The following is a 16,944-nucleotide window of genomic DNA, read 5'->3' on the forward strand; positions in this document are numbered from 1 at the left end:
GCCCCTGCGCCGGCGGCGCCCCGCCCAGGTTCCCGGCCTCCGGTCCCGCAGCTCCAGTCAGCCGATCCTGAGACGCTGCCTCCGCCGCCAAAATGTGAGTGACAGGACGCGACGCGGAGGGCCCTCTGGCCCGGGGGACAGCGGCCCGCGGCTGGGACCCCCGCCCGGCTCGGTTCCTGCCCGCCGCCCCTCGGACGCGGGCGCTCCCCGCGCGACTGTGCACGGGGGCTCCCAAGGCCTAGGGGTGGGCGGCGGGCCCTGGGGGTGCGGGCTGCGTAAGGGCCAGGTCGCCACTGCGGCGCCGCCGGCCGCCCTGGAGGGCCCCGCGGCCGTCGGGCAGGCGCGGAAGGGGTGAGGGAGGGGCGGCCGGGGTTTCCCCGAGGTAGGGAGAATTCCACCGCCACCCTTGCTTTGTCTCCGATACCCCTCCCCTTCCCCTTCTTCCCCTCCTTGCCCCCCAAGTTCACTGAGGGGTGCTGTGACCACTGCCCTCGTCCTGGAGCTCCTGCTCCCCGCCTGGTGTTGGGCTAGACTCCGGAAGTTGCAAGGGGAAGAAGGACCTCCGCCCTGTCTTGAAGCACCTGTGGTCTGAGTGGACTCAGGCGCAGAGCTGTGGGCCTTCTCCTTTTTTTTTTTTTTAAATAAATTTATTTATTTTAGTTGGGGGCTAATTACTTTACTATATTGTAATAGTTTTTGCCATACATTGACATGAATCATCCATGGGTTTACATGTGTTCCCCTTCCTGGAGCAGAAGCATTCTTGTAGTGGCCGTTGAAAACAGGAATTTTCCGTGATAACATTTCAGAGAACGCTAAGGGTCAGGAATCACAAGGACCCGCTGTCCCCCGCCTCAACCTGCTCGTCGCTCACCTACAGAGGAGAAAGGAATGGGTGCTTTCCCACAGTTCCTCCCGAAACTAGGGACACCCCTCCTCTGGAGGGTTCCTGCTTGAGTCTGCTGTGCCAGCTGATCGCAGCGGTTAAAAGCTAAAATCTAAATATAATTCTGTAGAATTATACAGAACCTGGTCTAAACACAGGCTCCAGTGCAGCCGGTGGTGTCGACTTTTCTAAACCTTACTTTAGTTTTCTGTAAAATGAGGTTAATAGTAGTAGTGTCCCCCTCAAAGAGGTGAAGATTAAATGAGAAAATGCTTGCAGCAAATGCATAGTACATGACCCTTTGCTGTTATCTATCAGACAGTAAACTCTGAGGGCATGGCTGGGGTCTGCTGCATCCCTGATCTTTGACACATGGTAGGTATAAAATAACTGTCTGTTGAATCAATGAATCAGTGGGTATTGTAGGAAAGACACAGGGAAGAGACCTAAGACACAGGAAGGATCTGTAGGAGAAGGCAAGACTGTAGACAAGACTGTATATAGGTATCTCTGAAAAATCAAAAGTATTGCCAGCCAAGTCATGGAAGCAATTAGGACTTCCAAGGCAGAGTGCTCAAAAAAGATCTGTCTGGGGGAAAAGTAAAGCATTCGATGAGGATTTTAAAAGAAGTACCTTTCAAGAGAGGCAGCGTTGCTTCATCTTACCTTTGCCACTCACACCGCCCCTACTCCCTGCATCCTAGTGTTCCTGACTCTGTTTCTCTAAGGGAGTCTATTTCTCTGTACTGGAAAAAGGGTGTTCTGTAATCGTTCACCACTCTGAAGACAGTTCTTGGCACAGTGAAAAGATCAGAAGAGTGAGTGCATTTAAGTAACTGTATACCTTAAAACAAGTATTAAAAAAAAATGGGAACATAGTGTCTACCTATCTTAGGATCAGGCTTTCCTGGTGGCTCAGACGATAAAGAATCTACCTGCAATGCAGGAGACCTGGGTTCAATCCCTGGGTCAGGAAGATCCTTTGGAGGAGGAAATGGCAACTCACTCCAGTATTCTTGTCTGGAGAATCCCATGGACTCAGGAGCCTGGTGGGCTACAGTCCATGGGGTCACAGAGTCAGACACCACTGAATGACTAACACTTTGACTTTCATGTGAGGATCAGATGCTTCAGTGACACAAAGGAGAGCCTATTAAACCTTCACTTTAGACCTCGGTCACTTTTAACATGTGGGTGAATCTGAACGTTTAGAGAAATTAGAAGAGATGTCTTTAGAACCTTTATTCATTGCTGCAGAAAGGATGTTCATTTTCTGCTTTAGTTCTGAAATTTCTAACACTGAGGGTCTTAGAATATATCCACATACTTAACAGAAATGTGTTTGGAATCCTAACTTACTCTTGCCTGTGTCTTTACATGTTTCAGGACTACAAGTGCACCAGCAGGTTCAAGCGCTGCTGCTGGCAGTAGTAGAAGACTTCAGCAGACACAAAATCAAGTGGATGAGGTATTGCTCTGAAATGTTGAAAACCTAAATTATAAGCCAACATGAGAACACTCTGGGAATAGTTCTGTTTAGGAAAAGTATCATAGAAGTGTGAACATAAAGTAAATTTGGACTATCCTAACTGTAACAAAAATTTGTCCCCTACTGTTTTGGGAGCCCTTTTCTAAGCTTCTGAGAAGTCACATCCTCCTGGTTTCAGGCCTGTTTTCCTTTAACCGAATCACACACCTAAAGTACGGGCTCTTCTCCCTGAGGACATTCCTTCCAAGAATCAGTCGGTGATGTTTATTTTGCCACAATAAGTTAAACATTAGAGAAGAAAAAAGAACTGCTTTATAAAATAATAAAATTTTAAGGATGAGGTCTATAGATTGCAGAAGCCAGGATGAATCCTTCTGAACAGATTTTTCATCAGGAGGCTTTTTACCAGTTACCCAGCCCAGCAAATCTCTGTCGATTACCGTCCAGTGCTGTGCAGGAGGCAGGTGCTGGCAAACTGCTCTAACCCAGCAGATCTCTGTTGTGGAAATGTTAGGTTGGGAGGCCCTCAGAGCATCTTTTCTTCTGCCCTATACATGCAGACCTACAATGGAAGACTATTTGAGAAATTCAGGCTCATATTTCTTTAGTCTTAAAAGCCATCATAGCTGATCAAGGCTGTCTTGGTCTTTTGGCATTTAGCTATCTTAAAAAGCAAAGTTAAACTAATGTTAGATCCCGTTGTTAAATCTTATGGCAGTATTTGGTCTGATGGTTTTGTTTATGAACTAAATTCTGAATTTTTTACATTTTCATGCCAAGAAACCCATTCTAATTCCATCTTCTGTGAAACTTCTATTTACTTACAAACTCAGATTGGGTCTTTTTTTTTTTTTTTACATTTTTTTAAATTTATTTTTTATCGAAGGATAATTGCTTTACAGAATTTTGCTGTTTTCTGTCAAACCTCAACATGAATCAGCCATAGGTATACATATATCCCCTCCCTCCCTTTGGTCCTTCTTCTTTACCAAAGAGAGGTTTTTTTTTCAATTGAAGTGGAAATTTGCATAATAACCACCTTAAAGTGTATAATTCAGTGGTATTTGGTGTATTCACAATGCCCTGAAGCCATTCCTTTTGTCTAGTTCCAGTTTTTTCATCACCCCTGAAGAACACCTTGTAGGCATTTAGTAATCACTTCCCATTCCCTCTTCCTCCAGAGTGGTAGCCTCTAATAGACTTTCTGTTTCTATGGTTTTGCCTATGTTGGATATATCATATAAAAGGGATAATACAATGTGTGGCCTTTGTGTTGGGCTTCTTTAACTTAGCGTCATTTGTTCGACATTCACCCTAGTTGTAGCGTCTATCAGCACATCATTCCTTTTTGTAGCTGCATAGTATTCCATTGCGGATGGATACCTCAGTTTGTTTATCCATTCATCTGTTGGTAGATTTTTGAGTTGTTTCCCCCTTTTGGCTGTTATGGATCGTGTTACTTATAAACGTTTGCATGTGAGCTTCTATGTGGACATCTGTTTTCATTTCTCTTGGTTATGTATCTAAGGGCTTCCCTCGTGGCTCAGTGAGAAAGAATCTGCCTACAATGGAGGAGATTACCTGCAGTTCAGGAGATACAGGTTTGATCTACTAGGGAAGATCCCCTAGAGAAAGAAATGGCAACCGACTCCAGTATTCTTGCCTGGGAAATTCATGGACGGAGGAGCCTGGTGACCTACAGTCCATGGGGTTGCAAGAATCGACATGACTTACTGACTAAACCACCATCATAGTAATGCTATATTTAACTTTTTGAGGAACTGTCAAGATTTTCCACGGTGGCTACACTATTTTGCCTTTCCACTAGCCATGTCCAAGAGTTCCTGATTTTCCACATTGTCACCAACACTTGTTATTTTCTACTATTTTGGTTATAGCCATCCTGAACTGATCGTAATGAGTATGGATTAGTAACTCTTTGTGGTTTTAATTTGCATTTCCTAGTGACCAGAGATGTTGAGTATCTTCTCATGTGGTTGTTGGCTGTTTGTATAAATTCTTTGTAGAAATGTCTTTTCAAGACCATCACCAGTTTTTTAATTGGGTAGTCTGTTTTTAATGTTGGTTGATAAGGAGTTCTTTATATATTCTGGATGTTAAATCTTTGTCAGATATATGATTTGCAAATATTTTCTGCAATTCTGTGGATTGGCTTTTCATATTGCTGATAATGTCTTTTGGTGCACAAAAGGCTTAAATTTTTATGAAATATAGGTTATCTGTTTTTCTCTCTTGTTGCTTTTGCTTTTGGGGTCAAATCCACAGCCAAACCCAGAGTTGTAAAGAGTTATGTTTTCTTCTTCTAAGAGTTTTGTAGTTTTCAGCTCTATACTTGGGTCATTGATCCGTTTTGAGTTAATTTGTGCATGTGAGGTAAGGTAAGGGTCCAACTTCATTCTTTCGCATGTGGCTAAGCACCAGGTTTTGAAACTGAAAAGTGTGACTCCTCCAATTTTGTTTTTCTTCTTCAATATTGTGTCGAGTGTTCAAGGCCCCATATGAATTTGAGGACTAATTTTTCCATTTAGGCAAAAAAAAGCCATTGGAATTTTGATAGAGATTGAATTGAATCTATACATGTGTACATCACTAGGGGGAGTATTGCCATCTTGACAGTGTTAAGTCTTTCAACCTATGAATGTGGGATGTCTTCCCATTTCATTAGGTCTAATTCCTTTTGGCAGTGTTTTGTAGTTTTCAGCATGCAAGTCTTTGGCCTCCTTGGTTTAATTTATCCCTGGGTATTTTATTTTTTGGGGTGCTATTGTATGGAATTGTTTTCTTAATTTCCTTTTCATTGCTAGTTATGGAAGCACACTAATTTATGGCTATTGATATTGTACTCTAAAACTTTACTGAGTTTGTTTACTAACTCTAGTAGAGTTTTTTGGTAGAGTCTTTGGGATTTTCTGTACATGGAATCATCTGCAAACAGAGATCATTTTACTTCTTTCTAATTTGAAAGGAAAGTGAAAGTTGCTCAGTCATTTCTGACTCTTTGCGCCCTGGTGGACTATACAGTCCATGGAATTCTCCAGGCCACAATACTGGAGTAGGTAGCCGTTCCCTTCTCCAGGGGATCTTCCCAACCCAGGGATCGAACCCAGGTCTCCTGCATTACAGGCAGATGCTTTACCAGCTGAGCCACTAGGGAAGCCACCAAGAAGCTTTTCTAATTTGGATGCCTTTTAATTTCTTTTTCTTACCTGGCCAGAGCTTCCAGTACAACATTGAACAGCAGTAGTGAAGGTGGGCCTCCTCATCTTTCACCATTGAGCATGGATGTTAACTGTGGATTTTTCCGTAGGTGCCCCATAACATGTTAAGGAAGTTCCCTTCTCTCCTAGTTTGCTGAGTGTTTTTCATCGTGAAACAGTCAACCCTTTTTTTCTTTTTTTTTTTAATGAAAGTTTGACTCAAAAGAGTAAAGAGCTGACCTAAAAAAAAAAAAAAAGCCAGTAAACTTAATTGAGGAGTTGCATTTTTCTTTCCTTTACTTGTACCTGAATGTGATCATATTCGTCAGGTGGTGGACATCATGAGAGTCAATGTGGATAAAGTGTTGGAAAGAGACCAGAAGCTCTCTGAGTTGGATGACCGTGCAGATGCGCTGCAAGCAGGAGCCTCCCAATTTGAAACAAGTGCTGCCAAGTTGAAGAGAAAATACTGGTGGAAGAATTGCAAGGTACTTCGCTTTTAACTGGTCTTTACATCAAGTCACTGTCTTGTCTCAGGGGGTAGACAGAGGCTACAAATACTGGACTTTCATGAGTCTTAGAGGTGAATTTGACTTCCCACACATAGAAATTTGCGTTAACTTTGAATCTAAAACACTGACTACATATCCTTTTTCTGCCCCCACAATTGGGAATGCTCTGTGCTTTGTGGCTGACCTTCAGAAGTTTGTAGAACCAGGCAGGTCCAGAATCAGTCACAGACAGCAGCCCCTTCCAGCCCTCCACCCAAGCAGAGCCCTGCACACAGACTGACAGGAGAGGGCTGGAACAGGAAGGTCAGTTTGCATGCAGCTACAAATGGCTCCAGGGTGAAAGGAAAGAGGTGCTGGAGAGCCGCAGCATGCTCTGCAGCATGCTCCACAGGAAAGCAGGAAGCACCTCATGAGGAGTGGGGCCCAAAGCAGAGTTCACATGGCTGCCAAAGAAGTGGACTGTGGTCACATCCCTTCCTGGCTTGGAAGAGTGACACTTTCTGATACCTGACACAGGCTTGATCCGTGTATCCACAGACATGCCTATCTGCTGCTGCTGCTAAGTTTCTTCAGTTGTGTCCAACTCTGTGCGACCCCATAGATGGCAGCCCATCAGGCTCCGCCATCCCTGGGATTCTCCAGGAAAGAACACTGGAGTGGGTTGCCATTTCCTTCTCCAATGCGTGAAAGTGAAGTCGCTCAGTCGTGTCTGACTCTTAGCGACCCCATGGACTGTAGCCTACCAGGCTCCTCCATCCATGGGATTTTCCAGGCAAGAGTACTGGAGTGGGGTGCCATTGCCTTCTCCGACATGCCTATCTAGGGACCATAAATCATTTGAACGTATTATAAAAAAGCAGATAGGTGAGCCTCAGAACTGATCTGAACATTAATAAGAACATTAAGTTTAGGCTTTAATAATTATGACTATTTGAGATGGGTGGGCACTTTAATTTCTCCTTCTGTGACTAGAATGACACTAAATGATACTCTTCAGTTGGCGTGTTAATCTCTGGGTTTGAATGTGAAGTGGATGTATGTTTGGTTACAGATGTGGGCGATAGGAATCAGCGTTGTGGTCATCATCATCATCATCATCATCGGTGAGTTCTCCTGCTCCAAACTCATTGCAGAAAGTCTTGTCTGTTCACATTTGACTCCATGTACAAGAGCTCAGAATAAAAGTTCCCTTGGAGGTGTTAACGTATCCCAAAGGTTTTCCTTTTCATTAGTAAGTGTTTTAAATACTTGAGTGCTGAATCTGAGGTTTTCAATATAAACATCCTGATCCATAAGTTTGATCTCTGAATATACTCTCATCAGATATTTCCTTTCATGAGAAATAGTATAGCCTAGTGATGAGGAGCATGGACTACTTCTGATCCACTCTACTCTACCATCCAGCTGTGTGGCCTTCAACAAGTAATTTCATATCTCTGAACCTCAATTTCCTCGTTTATAAAATGGGGACAATAATACTACTATCTTCCTCATATGTTTATTATGAGGACAAAGCTGTTAATATATAAAATGTGCTTAGGATGGTGCCTGGCATATAATAATAATAGTTATATAAAGAAACATATATACACCCACACTATCATTAATATTATTATTATTATAACCATTATTACTACTATAGACAGTATTGGAACAGCCTGTTGCCATTAGTAGCCCAGTACATGAGAACTATTTAAAGAAACATGTCTTGGATCCTTTTTTCAGCAGCCTCCTCTAATCTTCCACAAAATGTAGAGAAGCCACTAGTAGGAAATTGGCCAGAAATTGAATTTCTGTTCACACTTAGACTGTAGTGTTTGGTGTTTATTCTGTGTTTGCACTGAAAGACTAAACAGCTATTCTCTCTGCTCCCCCCCCTCCTTTTTTTAATCTCCTCTGCTTATTAGTGTGGAGTATCTCTTCCTGAAGAACCAGTGAAACTCCAGCTTGCTATTCAAGAAACCTCTTCAAGACTTTTGATTTAGAACATGCTATATTATCAAGCTTGCCTACTGTTCTATCTAAAATGATTATTTTTCTGTTAGTGACTGTAAAGTTTGTTTCCTAGGAGATGTGCCTTTGTTTTGTAATATGCACTCCAAACTAGAAGCGTGGTCAGCCCAGCCCCCATTTTGCACAGTGCCTTTTCAGATTTACAAATGGGCTGATAGAGAGGACTTCTTCAGTTGCAGAGTGTTATGACGTAGCAGTAATGTTGTCTGGTTAATTGCCATTGACTACAGTTAAGGAAATTTGTTCCAAGTTAACTGTCCTCATCATATGACATTACCCTCATTTTAAACCTCTGGGTAATCAGATTCCAATTAGTGCCTTCCAGAAAGAACACTACTGCCTAACACAAATCTGTGACAATAACAGGCTGTGCCTTATTTTGCTCTTTTTCTGATTCCCTATAGCAGAACTCTCTACTGTTTATAGACACTACTGACTCTCTTGCTGTATTTTAAAATAAGGTACTGGTAGAGTTTTTGCTCTTACATTAGATACGAAGATGTTTACTTTCTTGTTACTGTTATGTATCACTTGCTAAAAATATTGTTTTAATCAGAAATAATAACCTCTTTAAAACATTTTTATAGAACTGTGGCTATGACCAAAGTTTCTATCTTGCCAAATAGTTAAATCCCAGTCAGACATCAAGTTTGTTCCTGACAGATAAATTCAGAAAAGTGACCAGTGGAACTCAAGGTGCCCTTCAGAATTAAACTTATAATGTTGTGTGTGAACCTCTGACATCCTGGCAGGCCTTTCTTGCCCTTGAAAGGCTGTAGGTCTTGCAACTGCCCTTCCGATCTAGCATTTTCCCTGAGGATTAGAGAGGATTTGAGCTCAATGCTGACTGTCTCCTACCTGTGGGCAGCGTTTTACCTAGCAGTTTGCAGATTATCAGCTGTAAGCTCCAGTATGTTTCTAATAATTATGTGAGCAGCAATTTTGTAGCCTTCACGTGAGACCATCTGTAGACTGGTCATTTTCTGGTCCAGTCCCCGTAGACAACAGCTTCTTGGAGTTTGTTTCCAATTGTGATCCATATTCCACTCCCTAAATCTGTCTTGTAAATTTCACTTTCTATTAGGCGTTGGTCAGGGTAGATGACCCTCTTCCCAGGGGACAGCTAACCAGAGACACTTTCTTTGACGTCACAGACTTTATGCATGAGCTGCTGCTTTGGGCAGAGGTGTTGTCAGCTGAGAGACTTGTTGTGTACGTGAAACTTTGGACACCAGGGTGTGTGGCTTAAGGTCAAGAAGTCAGGTAGGAATGAAAATAGGTGAGGAGGCACCAAAGAGGAAAGGAGTCTTAGCACCCTGGGGCTCACCGTGACCAGAATGTTCACAAAGTCTCGTTCACATGCTACTTGGTGACGTACAAAGCGACAGCAGTTAAGGTGCATCAGGACCCGGTTTCCACTTCTTTAACATCTGTTCCCCTGATGTCAGTGCAATGGTGTGAAGTTGAAGACGTGCCTTGCGTGCGGTGTGCCCTGCTGGGAGAAGGGGGCAGCAGTCAGTGTCTGGACAGTGGCCCACCCTCGTCTCAGGTCTCTGCCAGGTCTGACTCTGCAGCTTTGGTGCTCGGTCCCGTGTAACCCACTGGCTGCTGCATTAACCCAGAAATACTCCGCCTGTATCTGTGTGTTTAGCTGGGAACTCACCCACTGTAATGAACTGAATAAAGTGTTTATAAACATAACTCTGGTGCCTGTGTCCCTGAGAGAGGAGTAGCGCGTGGTCCAAGTCCTGAGAAATGGCATTCCCTACTGCTCACCCCCTCCCTCCCTTACAGACCCTGACTCCCCTTCCTTGTTGCCTAAGGACCGTGATTTCCTCACACCCCACTCCCTGTGTAAAATGCTCTTCAGTTGAGGAGATGTTGGGGAACTGGCTTCCTTATGGTCACTGAAACACTCAGGATTTGGCTTTTGAGTTTCTTAAATAGATGGTCTTTCGGAAATGAGTTGTGCAGAGCTGGCCAGTATGTGGTGGATCAGACAGCTGTCCACGTGGGATGTGGGGAAGTTGACCCAGGTGGGGAATGGACATCTCCAAACTGTGCCTCTTGTTTTCATTCGGCATATCTCTTTTCCCCTTGAATATACTTCCACACTTACTCTACAATCCCTACAGAACAATATAATATGGGTGGAAGGAGACTTGCTTATGTTTACAATGAAATGCCAGTTTTCAGTAGAATCCAATGACAAAGAGGTTGACTTTTTTCCATTGCCTCAGGTAGATGGTGACTGCTTTTCTTGTCTGACAGGCAGTCATGTCCCTGGAAAAGCACTGAGAATTCTGCCTTTTGTTCAGGACCTTGAGAGAATGAAATACATGAGAACCTTTGGTATCATTTTCAAGATTTTAAAGGAAAATCTACCATAAATGGGCTCCTCTTTCACTGCTTATCCCTTAAATGTCAGGGTTCCTTAGGTTGGGTCCTCAGCCAACTTTTCTTTTCATTCTGCTTAACCACCTGCCCCCAGGCAATCTCTCTGCTCTTGATCTCTCCATTTATTAATCTGCTAATGATTCCTGGCCTGTTGGATACGAGCCTCTCAAACTCAGTGTTCACCAGATAAAGAAACCCCTCCTTCCTCATGCTCTTCCTGTCATTAACTGTTGCAGAGAAGGGGCCCATCACCCATCCAGAGGTCACTACAGATACATCTGCTGGACTTGCTGGTAATTTTGGTCACCATCTGTTATCACTCAATATGTTGGAAGTGTGCTGGGTAACAGACACCCCTGAAATCGCAACGGCTTCATGGTGTTTCCTCGCTTGTGCTCTGTGTCTGATGCCAGTCAGCAGGAAGGTACTATCATCAGCTCCTGCAGACAGGGTGGGGAACTTCCTGTAAACATTCGTTGTAGTTTATCACTGTGGAAGGAAGGAACCATCAGGAATTGTGCTTGGCTCTCAAAGCCCCCGCCTGGATATGGAGCCACCATCTCTGCTCACATTTCATCGACCAAAGTGACTTAGTTGACCATGGCTCACCTCAGAGGTAGAAGGGAGTCCTACCTGTCACCCAAAGGAGAAGTGGAACCTCTATGAACATCTTCCTCTGTGTTGACATTTCAGTCAAAGGATGGGGGCAGGTTCGCCTTGTCTTGTTCAGTCAGTCGTGTCCGACTCTTTGTGGCCCTGTGGACTGCAGCATGCCAGGCTTCCCTGTCCTTCACTCTCTTCCAGAGTTTATTCAAACTCATCTCCATTGAGTTGATGATGCCATCCAACCATTTCTTCTAATGAGTTGTGTCCCCTACACAATAATTCTACATTTGCATCATGAATGAAATGTTTTTTAAAGTAATTTTTTCATTGGTTTTGAACAAGGATTACTTATTTGCTTTAAAATTGACCAGACTGCTTAGCTCATTTAAAAATAAGCAAACTTATTTCCAACTGAGCTGCTTTTCATAGTAGCAGAAAATTCAACCTGTAAAACTAGAATTGACTAAATAAACCAATTATGGTATAGTTATTATCAGGAAATATTTTTTCCTGTCATCCTTTAAATAGCTAAGTGCATTTAGAAATCTACTTGGCTCTATACCACCACATGGACAATCCCCTGTTGGCAGAAGTGCCTGGTTCTGGGCAACGCTGTGGATTCCCAACCTCAGGAAGAACTTCTCTCCAGCCATTGCCTCTTGTCTGCAGCTCTTCTTTTCTGGGTCATTCACCCCTCTGGATTCATTCACCTCCTACTGGATCGCACCATCACTTAATAGTGATCCCCGCATCCCTGCCTCCAGTCAACAAATGCTTGTCTATAGCCCTTCACAGCAGAATTCCTCCCTATGTCTTCCTGTAGTCACCATCACACGTCCTCTTTTTCTTTAATCCACACCACTGAGACATCTGTAACCAAGCTCATCATCTTGGTGAAGGCCAACAGGAAATTCTCTGCCTTTGCTCACTCTGCTTGTCACCAGCATTTGATACAGTTGCCAGCTGTCTCCTTGAACTGGTTCATTATGGAGCTTCCAGGACCCCACACTCCTGGCTTTCTTTCAGCCTTATCTATGGCTCCTTATTCTTTGCCTGACCTTATCTCCCAATGCCCTGAAGCTTGGGCTTTGGCCCTTATCTCTCTGTCTGCACTCTGTCACTGACACCATTTCACCCACCACTGTGAATGCCATAGAGACTCTGATGACTCCCTTAAATGTAAGCTGTATCTCCACCCCTGGTTTCTCCCCTAAGCTCCCAGCTGACAAATCCAATTGCCTACCTGACCACTCCGCTTGGATGTATGACGCACATCTCAAACATGGTGTGTAGAAAACAACTCTCTCTTCTCCATCAAAACCTGCAATCCCCAGACTTGCATTCGGTAAATATTTGCTGAATAAATGCAGTTTAACAAAACAGGGCTTCAGAAGAGAGTGAGCATCATTTGAAAAAATAAGGTGGTTTATCTAATACCCAGGCTTCCCAGGTGGTACTAGTGGTAAAGAATCTGCCTACCCATGCAGAAGCCACAGGAGACAGTGGGTCATCCCTGGGTTGGGAAGATACCCTGGAAAAGTGGCAACCCACTCCGGTATTCTTGCCGGGATAATCCCAAGGACAGAGGAGCCTGGAGGGCTACAGTCCATGGAGTCGCAGAGTCGGACACAACAGAGTCACTGTACAGGCACACAGGCATTCAATACCTAATATGACCAGCCACGTTCCACTTCACCCTCCTCTTTTATACACAATTGCTTCAATTCATCCAACCAACACTGAAGATTTCTGTACCAGGCACTGGAGATGCGCAGAATCTCTGCACAGCACCTTCCACTTCAGGTAAGTCGAGACACAATTAAAAAGAGCCCTCCATGTTTTTTAAAGGGCTTCTATACACTTTCCTTTCCAAAATAGTGTCTTTTACAAATACTTGTCTTTCTCCAAGTTTGCTGGCATATTGAATGCAGCACTTTCACAACATCATCTTTCAGGATGTGAAATAGCTCAACTAGAATTCCATCACCTCCACTAGCTTTGTTCGTAGTGATGCTTTCTAAGGCCCACTTGACTTCACATTCCAGGATGTCTGGCTCTAGGTGAGGGATCACACCATTGTGATTAACTGGGTCGTGAAGATCTTTTTTGTACAGTTCTGTGTATTCTTGCCACCTCTTCTTAGTCTCTTCTGCTTCTGTTAGGTCCATACAATTTCTGTCCTTCATTGAGCCCATCTTTGCATGAAATGTTCCCTTGGTATCTCTAATTTTCTTGACGAGATCTCTAGTCTTTCTCATTCTGTTGTTTTCCTCTATTTCTTTGCATTGATCACTGAGGAAGGCTTTCTTATCTCTCCTTGCTATTCTTTGGAATTCTGCATTCAGATGGGAATATCTTTCCTTTTCTCCTTTGCTTTTTGCTTCTCTTCTTTTCACAGTTATTTGTAAGGCCTCCTCAGACAGCCATTTTGTTTTTTTGCATTTCTTTTCCATGGGGATGGTCTTGATCCCTGTCTCTTATACAATGTCACGAACCTCTGTCCATAGTTCATCAGGCACTCTGTCTATCAGATCTAGTCCATTAAATCTATTTGTCACTTCCACCGTATAATCATAAGGGATTTGATTTGGTCATACCTGAATGGTCCAGTGGTTTTCCCTACTTTCTTCAATTTACGTTTGAATTTGGCAATAAGGAGTTCATGATCTGAGCCACAGTCTGCTCCCGGCCTTGTTTTTGGTAACTGTATAGAGCTTCTCCATCTTTGGCTACAAAAAATATAATCAATCTGATTTCGGTGTTGGCCATCTGGTGATGTCCATGTGTAGAGTCTTCTCTTGTGTTGTTGGAAGAGGGTGTTTGCTATGACCAGTGCGTTCTCTTGGCAGAACTCTATTAGCCTTTGCCCCGCTTCATTCTGTACTCCAAGTCCAAATTTTCCTGTTACACCAGGTGTTTCCTGACTTCCTACTTTTGCATTCCAGTCCCGTATAATGAAAAGGACATCTTTGTTGGGTGTTAGTTCTAAAAGGTCTTGTAGGTCTTCATAGAACCGTTCAACTTCAGCTTCTTCAGCATTACTGGCCGGGGCATAGACTTGGATTACTGTGATATTGAATGGTTTGCCTTGGAAACGAACAGAGATCATTTTGTTGTTTTTGAGATTGAATCCAAGTACTGCATTTCGGACTCTTTTGTTGACCATGATGGCTACTCCATTTCTTCTAAGGGATTCCTGCCCACAGTAGTAGATAAAATGGTCATCTGAGTTAAATTCACCCATTCCAGTCCATCTTAGTTCGCTGATTCCTAGAATGTCGACGTTCACTCTTGCCATCTCCTGTTTGACCACTTCCAATTTGCCTTGATTCATGGACCTAACATTCCAGGTTCCTATGCAATATTGCCCTTTACAGCATCGGACTTTGCTGCTTCTATCACCAATCACATCCACAGCTTGGTATTTTTTTTGCTTTGGCTCCATCCCATCATTCTTTCTGGAGTTATTTCTCCACTGATCTCCAGTAGCATATTGGGCACCTACCGACCTGGGGAGTCATCTTCCAGTGTCCTATTTTTTTGCCTTTTCATACTGTTCATGGGGTTCTCAAGGCAAGAATACTGAAGTGGTTTGCCATGCCCTTCTCCAGTGGACCACATTCTGTCAGAATCACTACGAACAAAGCTAATGGAGGTGATGGAATTCCAGTTGAGCTATTTCAAATTCTGAAAGATGATGCTGTGAAAGTGCTGCACTCAATATGCCAGCAAATCTGGACAACTCAGCAGTGGCCACAGGACTGGAAAAGTTCAGTTTTCATTCCAATCCCAAAGAAAGGCAATGCCAAAGAACGCTCAAACTACTGCACAATTGCACTCATCTCACACACTAGTAAAATAATGCTCAAAATTCTCCAAGCCAGGCTTCAGCAATACGTGAACCGTGAACTTCCAGATGTTCAAGCTGGATTTAGAAAAGGCAGAGGAACCAGAGATCAAATTGCCAACATCTGCTGGATCATCGAAAAAGCAAGAGAGTTCCAGAAAAACATCTATTTCCGCTTTCTTGACTATGCCAAAGCCTTTGACTGTGTGGATCACAATAAACTGTGGAAAATTCTGAAAAAGATGGGAATACCAGGCCATCTGACCCGTCTCTTGAGAAACTTGTATGCAAGTCAGGAAGCAACAGTTAGAATTGGACATGGAACAACAGGCTGGTTCCAAATAGGAAAAGGAGTACGTCAAGGCTGTATATTGTCACCCTGCTTATTTAACTTCTATGCAGAGTACATCATGAGAAACGCTGGGCTGGAAGAAACACAAGCTGGAATCAAGATTGCCGGGAGAAATATTAATAACCTCAGATATGCAGATGACACCACCCTTATGGCAGAAAGTGAAGAAGAACTAAAGAGCCTCTTGATGAAATTGAAAGAGGAGAATGGAAAAGTTGGCTTAAAGCTCAACATTCAGAAAACTAAGATCATGGCATCTGGTCCCATCACTTCACGAGAAATAGATGGGGAAACAGTGGAAACAGTGTCAGACTTTATTTTTTTGGGCTCCAAAATCACTGCTGATGGTGATTGCAGCCATGAAATTAAAAGACGCTTATTCCTTGGAAGGAAGGTTATGACCAACCTAGATAGCATATTTAAAAGCAGAGACATTACTTTGCCAACAAAGGTCCGTCTAGTCAAGGCTATGGTTTTTCCAGTGGTCATGTATGGATGTGAGAGTTGGACGGTGAAGAAAGCTGAGCACTGAAGAATTGATGCTTTTGAACTGTGGTGTTGGAGAAGACTGTTGAGAGTCCCTTGGACTGCAAGAAGATCCAACCAGTCCATCCTAAAGGAGATCAGTCCTTGGTGTTCATTGGAAGGACTGATGTTGAAGCTGAAACTCCAATACTTTGGCCACCTCATGCGAAGAGTTGACTCACTGGAAAAGACCCTAATGAGGAGAAGGGGACTATAGAGGATGAGACGGTTGGATGGCATCACCAACTCGATGGACATGGGTTTGGGTAAACTCCGGGAGTTGGTGATGGACAGGGAGGCCTGGTGTGCTGCGATTCATGGGGTCGCAAAGAGTCGGATACGACTGAGCGACTGAACTGAACTGTCTTTCTCCAGTTGCTAAATGAAATCTTTAACTTTAGGAAGACGAGGGAATGTTTTAAGTTGTGAGAATTCCACTTCTGAAAACCAAGTTTGATCTTCCCACGTCGCCTGCACGGCCTGGTTCCTCTCAGCCACTCACTTAGTGTTGGCAGGAGTGAGAGCAAGAATGTCGTTAACAAAGATGGAAACGACGGCAACTCCTGAAGACACAGGGAAAACGCTGCGCTAGGATGCCCAGCCTCCGGCTCCACTCTCTGGGACACCTGCGGCGCTTCCTGGAGCAGCTGCCAGTCACGTGGACGCTGGGCCGACCCCGCCCACCTTTCCACTCGGGGCCCGCCCCCTCGTAATTGGTGGCTCCGGCGCCCTATCACTGCCGCGCTCGCTCCAGCGGCCCCCGTGGCCCATCCCCCTACGCCGTAAGGGGGCGGGGACTAGGGCCTCCTCAGGGTCCCTCCGCCCCCTGCCTACGCGCTGACCAGTAGGATTGGTTTTCTGCAGTCCTCAGGCCGAATCCCCGGCGTTACGTAACGGACTCTGGGGCCTTTGCCCCCGCTGCCTCGCCTCCGCTTATGTAACCCGCGCTCCCCGGCGCGGACCCCGCCCCCGGGCCAATGGGGACCCGTAGAGCTGGCGGCGGCGGCCAATCGCGCGCCCAGGGGGCGGAGCCGTGTCTCGTGGCGCGCGAGGGGGCGTGGTGCCGGCGGTAGCCTGGCACGCGGCGGGCCTCGAGACC

The 16,944-nt window shown here is 44.4% G+C and overlaps 1 protein-coding gene and 1 non-coding gene across 2 annotated transcripts; one reads left to right on the plus strand and one right to left on the minus strand.

The window, feature by feature from the left end:
• The first annotated feature begins 6 nt into the window (after positions 1-6).
• On the plus strand, positions 7-9,819 carry VAMP3 (vesicle associated membrane protein 3). Its single transcript, XM_081490465.1, has 5 exons — positions 7-94; positions 2,273-2,354; positions 5,923-6,081; positions 7,157-7,208; positions 8,013-9,819. Coding segments are annotated over exons 1-5 (315 nt in total). The 5' UTR covers positions 7-92; the 3' UTR covers positions 8,033-9,819.
• TRNAY-GUA (transfer RNA tyrosine (anticodon GUA)) lies at positions 5,479-5,550 on the minus strand. The gene has a single exon. It is a non-coding gene; the product is annotated as a tRNA-Tyr (tRNA).
• Positions 9,820-16,944: the final 7,125 nt, after the last annotated feature.

This window comes from Giraffa tippelskirchi, chromosome 5 (assembly GCF_054371585.1).
Source record: "Giraffa tippelskirchi isolate mGirTip1 chromosome 5, T2T-mGirTip1v1.2.pri, whole genome shotgun sequence".
NCBI classification, from domain to species: Eukaryota; Metazoa; Chordata; class Mammalia; order Artiodactyla; family Giraffidae; genus Giraffa; species Giraffa tippelskirchi.

Coding starts and splice junctions, on each gene's coding strand:
- VAMP3 (XM_081490465.1), top strand. Junction 2,355..5,922: donor CACAAAATCAAGTGGATGAG/GTATTGCTCTGA, acceptor CATATTCGTCAG/GTGGTGGACATCATGAGAGT. Junction 7,209..8,012: donor CATCATCATCATCATCATCG/GTGAGTTCTCCT, acceptor TCTGCTTATTAG/TGTGGAGTATCTCTTCCTGA.